We start from the raw sequence: 5,951 nt of genomic DNA, 5'->3' as shown, positions 1-5,951 counted from the left end.
AATCTTTTCGTGAGCTGTTGGCCAAATGAATGCTGCTACCAAGGGCCAAGTCTCGTTAATTAATGTATGCCATTTAGCCGGAAAATTGCAGGGGTGCACACACACATGTCCTGTATGTGTGTGTGTGTGTTCAGGCCCATCATAATGAGCGCCAATTTAGTGTCCTTGTGTGTGTGCATGTGTGTGTGCGTGTGTGTGTGTCGTTGTCGCCACCGCAAACAAGCAAAGGCCAAAGCCACAGCCAACCCCACCGGCTGAACTCTCTCGCTCACCTTCTCCCTCTCTATCTATCGCTGAATCGCTGTCCCGTTCTCTCTCTGCCCAGCAGGTATGCTTGATTAATGCTTTATAACAGGACACTGAACACACACAAACAAAACAAGGCTATTGCTGCCTGTATGGATGCTGACCCCGCAGCTGACGCCCAGTCGCGCCCTGCTGCCTCGCCGCCCTGCCGCCTGCCACTTCCGCAGGGCTCTTGCATTTTAACATTAATTTAGTGGAATGCGGCAAAGGACTATGAAAGCTTTTCAGCGTCGTCGTCGACACATGTTAATCCCGTCGTTGTCGCTACCACAACCACTCACATCCATATTCACATTACACATTCGCATTCACATTACATTCATTTAAGCCCACTCCAGGTCAAGCATTCGCATTTCATATACGGATTTAGGTTGCATGAATTTGAACAGCTTAATTTTTGAGCGGATATTGTAAACTTAATCTGGCAGCGGGTTGGAGAAGTTGATAAGCAACGTGTTACGATAATAAGGATCAACAATTTGTTAAACCTTTTGAACCAATCGATTATTAAACAATTTCTGTAATCATCATAAGTTCGACTTATCATTTTTTCTCATTTCCAGATATCAATGGATTGGGAAAGATGAGCGTAGAATTGGTTCTTCTTCTGCCTGTCTCTTTTAGTGAACGGTTCTTTGTTTAAAAGTATACAAATAAATGGAAAAAATTTGGAAAAATTTCAAAATATATGATAATACATGATACATAGAAAAAGACTTAGGCAGAGATCACGTTACAAAAAAATTAAATTAGTAATAATTATATATTAAACATATATACATATCTATATAAAGATACAAAGATATAGATACTTGCAAAAATTAATAGATAGATGTAGGATACGGGGTCTAGAAATAGATAAGCAATTAAATATACGTAGACATAATTAAGTTTTTATTAAAACACAGAGGTTCAACAATATAAATATTTCAATGATGTATTAAGCGAGACCATATATTTTATTTTTCAAAAAAATTTGAAATGAATAAATGAGCTGGGGCTTTCACTTAAATGCAACAAAAAAAAATTCCAAAATTAGTTTGCTTGGCAAATGCTGTGTTTCACATAATTTTGGTCGTATTTAGGGTATTTTTTATTTAAATTTGATATATCATATTTTTAAGCAACTTCATGTGCGATAGGACACCTCGAATAACCGCAACTGCGCCGAAATGTCTGCGCTGTTGTCCACCCTGCTGTAATCCCTGTCTGTGCTGTCCGCCGGCTTGCTGTGAGCCATGCACTGCCTATTGCTTTTTCGACTTGGAGTCGGCGGTATTTGGTAAGATGAGCCTCGAGTTATTTATATGGTATAGATAAAACCCTTTGCTTCTAGACACGCGACATATTTATCAACGCGCCTGTCGCGAACTGCTGGCCAGCTATAATACGACCCTGCCCGAAGAGGTGCTCATGCGCTGTGGTCCCATGGAGACGCACGAGATGGCCCAGTTGATATGCCGCAAATGCGAGCTGCCAGTGCTCTGGGAGAACTTCCTGGTGCAGCTAAATGAGCACACCTGTGAGCTGATTGCAAATCCGCCGCTGATGCAGGGCGTCGAGCGTCTCGTCAAGCATTTGTATGACAATTGCATTGGCCTCGCGCTGATTACCTCCAGCACGAGAGCGCTATACTGCAAAAAGATACGCGGTCGCGAAGAATTCTTCGCTATGTTCAACGTTGTGCTGTGCTCCGATGAATATAATCGTCCCAAGCCAGAACCGGATTGTTATTTAATTGCCATGTCGTTACTCTGTGATCCGCCCTGTGTGGAATGCTGTTTGGCCTTCGATGGAACCACCAAGGGCGTGCAGGCGGCCAGGGAGGCGCACTTGCAGGTGATTATGTTGCCGGATCCCGATCTGCCCTGTTGCTGGTCCGAACTGGCCACGAAGCGTCTTGAAACGCTTGTCGACTTCGATCCCGAGGAGTTTGGCATGCCGTATCTGGAACCCTTACCTGAACCACCGCCGGTGCCGTCGGCTCGTGCAAGTGCAGAGGATCAGGGACCCATCGTCTTAAAGTCGGAGGAGGAGATCATAACCAGTGGACAGGACGATGAGGAACCGCCGGAGACAAACGTTGAGGAGCCACCCACTGAACCAGCTTAGATTTTATATATATGTACATATATATATGAACAAAGTTTTATCAAAAAAGCTAAACAACCAAATTTATAGTTTTATTACGGAAATTGTAAGAAAATTCATTAAAAACATAAATAAGAGTGTGTGGAATACTTTTTACTCTTGTAGAAGCTACAAAATATAATAAAAATGGTTTATTCGAAATCGAAATGCTTCATTGAGGAACAAAATAAATAAATGGGATCTTGGTTAAAACTATTGCATAAACAAAAGTCTTGTCGAATTTTTCTCCAGGGATGCAACGGTTGAGACTGTCAGATTTTGGTTATATATGTTTTAAAGGATATAATTGGTATATATTCATATATGCCTAAAATTCATCTTGATTGATTTGAAACCTATATATCTGCCCATAGTTCCAAAGAAGATTATTATGCCACACGTTAGGGTATATTAGGTATAAGCTTAACACTTGCAGACAATTTTCCAATTTCCAGCTTCAACTTTTACCTAAAGATTATCCAGATTGAAATGCCGTTAAAAACAGGATGAGCCTAACAATAAATCAAAATTAATTGCTTAAGCAAATACTAGATTTTAACGACTGTCTGGCTGAAGTCTTGCCTTCTTGCTGTCTGTTTGTTTGTCTGCCGAAAGTCAATTGTTGACAATTTAATTATTCAGCATATTACGCATACGCCGTGTGTGGCTGCTCGAGTGCAAAGATGTCGCTCGTGCGGCATGCAGCAAACAGCTGCCACAGCCCAACTTGCAACTAGCAACTTTTGCCAACAACAAGAGCAACAACAACAACAACAAAAACCCGGTCCCAACTTATAATTACTTAATGTTCCAACCAGACCGCCGGCAGCTGCCAAGCCAGTCAGGGCGCCTTATGCCACTACGCCTCCGGCTCCGGCTCCAGCTTCAGCTCAATCTCAATCCCTGTCTATGGCTCATAACCGCTAGCCGGTTCGCATAAAAGTAAAGTGAATAAACCTTTTAACTCTTTAGACTGCGACGGCGACTTTTCTTTTTATTTTTGAATCATTATTTTTTTGCAATTCGCCGCCCACTTCCGTTTTGCCTAATGAACGAACGCCACAGGAAGCACTCAAGGGCAGCTGAATAAAAGAATAGAAGCAAAAAAAACACAAGAAAATAAAACAAACTACGCACTACCGAAGACTAAATACTCTTATAGACATGTGGCTTGGAAGTGCTATTGTAGAAAATCTATATTTTCGACCGACAGTTCCCATAGTACAATATATATATTATATTTGCTAAGAGAATAATAAATTTTGTATTCGCTGAGTTGGCTCAGGATTAAATATTTGTGCACCTATTCTTTTTTAGCGATATTCGAAATAGAAATATAATTTCTTACACAATGGACTTTGTGGAAACTAATAAGTCTTGAGATATTTACAAATAAGTATTCCAAACAAGGAAATAACTTTCGACCGATCATTCCTATAACTATATGATGTAGTGATCCGATCCGAGTAACTAGCTTGTATGTTATATACATCACAGAATGGTTATCATCCGACTATATCAACTGGGCTCTTGATATTACTCAAAAATATATATATGCGTCTATTTATTTATGTGTTGCACATTACATGATTAAATTCAAGTACCCATAAGAATAATAATAAACGAAAGTGCGCAGAAAATAATCATAGACGCCGGCTCAAAACAAGTTAGATTTTCATTTCTTAATTAAATTAAAGTCCTCAACGCCTCGGACTCAATTTCAGCAATTGAAATCCTGAAATGTAATTAGTTATTTATATATATTTTTATATTATTATAAATTTTATCTATGCTTTTTCATATTCCTTAGAACCTCCGTTGTATGTAAATAAAAATAAATATCAAGCGAATCCTACAAATTACTGTTTTAATTTTATACAGGCATATTTTAAATTTACAGTGCTATCCAAATGTAAATTTCGAGATATTGTCTAACTCCGGGAGGCCAAAGAGCTCCGGTTGGAACTCGGACATGGAACGGAGCACTAGTGTGGCATCCTTGGTGGATTCGGCCGGAAAACGCGGATCGGGTATCATAACCACCTGCATTCCCGCCGCTAAGCCCGCCTGCAAGCCGGCGGGCGAGTCCTCGAACACCAGACAGCACTCGGGCCGTGGCTTTGGCTTGAAACGCGATGCTGCCAGCAGAAAAATATCCGGCGCAGGTTTGCCGGCCTTCAGCTCCGGATCATCGCCGCAGACGATGTGATGAAAAACGGGCATCAGCTCGCAATGAGGCCGAGCCTTCAGATTAAATGTTTTCCGAAAGGAAGAGGTGGCAATTGCCATTGGGACACGAAATTCGAACAGATGCAGCAGCAGTTCTCTCACGCCGGGCATGAGGGCCACATTGGATATCCGGCGAGCGACCTCGGCTTCAAACTTGGCCATGTACTCAGGCACGGTTAGCGGCAAATTAAACTCATTGATCATCAGCTCGGCTGCCACAGGCGCTAGCTTGCCCATGCAGCGCATTTTCAGCTCGTAGGTGTAGGTCTGTCCATAGGGCGTGAGTACATCTTGCACCGCTTCCGTGTACATATTTTCCGTATCTGCGAGATAGACATCAGACATGAATGCAGTTCTTACGAGCCGGATATAGTTTACCCATTAGAGTGCCATCGTTGTCAAAGATGACCTGCGTCACTTTCTGAAAGCACTTGGGCGTAGTTGTTGACATATTTGGCTCGTTCTTCTTACAATAACGCGATTACTTGGCCTAAAACATTTTCCAGAAATTATTCACTTTTGTTTTTTTTGAATTTATTTTGTCTAACTTAAAATGTTGAAAACTGAGTTAATGCTTCATGAGTTTGCAGTTAGTAAAGCAACTATATAACGTGACCTCCTCATTTTGTACTTGGTAGTTCGGAAAACTGCTCGATAGCTAAATAGCATTTCCCACGCCGTATGCAGTGTACTTCCTCGCCTTAGCCCTATATCATTTCTAATTCTATAGTCAGAAAGTCACTCAATCTCACCCTTATTCTGTCTCCTTCACTCTACCTGTTTTGCTTTTAACGTCACTTTTAGGCAAAAAAAACAAAGAAGTTTTATTTTCAGCGCTTATAATGCCATTTATAAATAAAACTAAATAAATATAAGAAACTTATTGCCCAGCCTTTTCCCTGACTAACTGACTGATTGGCGATTAACATACATACATACAAACCCAAGGAACTAGGAAGCTGAAATTTTCACTTAGTTAAACTGTGGTTAAATCTCAGTCGGCTTTTACTTGGTTCGGGCATTTGTTCATAGTTTGGCCTTTAGATCATCTAGCAAAACTATTTAAAGTAAAATATTGCGAATAAAGTTCCTTAGTATAAATAATAGTAATGGGAAATAATAGAAATCATTATATTACATATATCTTATAAAAACCGGATAACCTATATCTTCTTTAATGTGCGCCTGCTTTTTTATTTAGGTATTCATTTCATTAAGGTTCTACAATATAAAAGAAATGGGCATGCTTACCATTAAACTGCAATTAGACCAACTCAATTTGAACA

The 5,951-nt window shown here is 40.3% G+C and overlaps 2 protein-coding genes across 2 annotated transcripts; one reads left to right on the top strand and one right to left on the bottom strand.

Annotated features, from left to right (window-relative positions):
- The first annotated feature begins 1,344 nt into the window (after positions 1–1,344).
- LOC115758614 (probable pseudouridine-5'-phosphatase) lies at positions 1,345–2,509 on the top strand. The gene is made up of 2 exons (XM_030699347.1): positions 1,345–1,588; positions 1,643–2,509. Exons 1-2 carry the CDS (start codon positions 1,438–1,440, stop codon positions 2,416–2,418), a joined length of 927 nt encoding a protein of 308 aa, XP_030555207.1. The 5' UTR covers positions 1,345–1,437; the 3' UTR covers positions 2,419–2,509.
- A 1,778-nt stretch (positions 2,510–4,287) lies between these two features.
- On the bottom strand, positions 4,288–5,393 carry LOC115758646 (pseudouridine-5'-phosphatase-like). The gene is made up of 2 exons (XM_030699381.1): positions 5,044–5,393; positions 4,288–4,988 (listed from the first exon to the last, which is right to left on the bottom strand). The coding sequence occupies exons 1-2, from the start codon at positions 5,114–5,116 to the stop codon at positions 4,339–4,341; spliced, it is 723 nt and encodes a 240-aa protein (XP_030555241.1). The 5' UTR covers positions 5,117–5,393; the 3' UTR covers positions 4,288–4,338.
- Positions 5,394–5,951: the final 558 nt, after the last annotated feature.

This window comes from Drosophila novamexicana, unplaced genomic scaffold (genome assembly GCF_003285875.2).
Source record: "Drosophila novamexicana strain 15010-1031.04,08,12 unplaced genomic scaffold, DnovRS2.1 tig00000193-arrow-pilon, whole genome shotgun sequence".
NCBI lineage: Eukaryota > Metazoa > Arthropoda > Insecta > Diptera > Drosophilidae > Drosophila > Drosophila novamexicana.
This window is presented reverse-complemented; position numbering and strand designations above follow the sequence as displayed.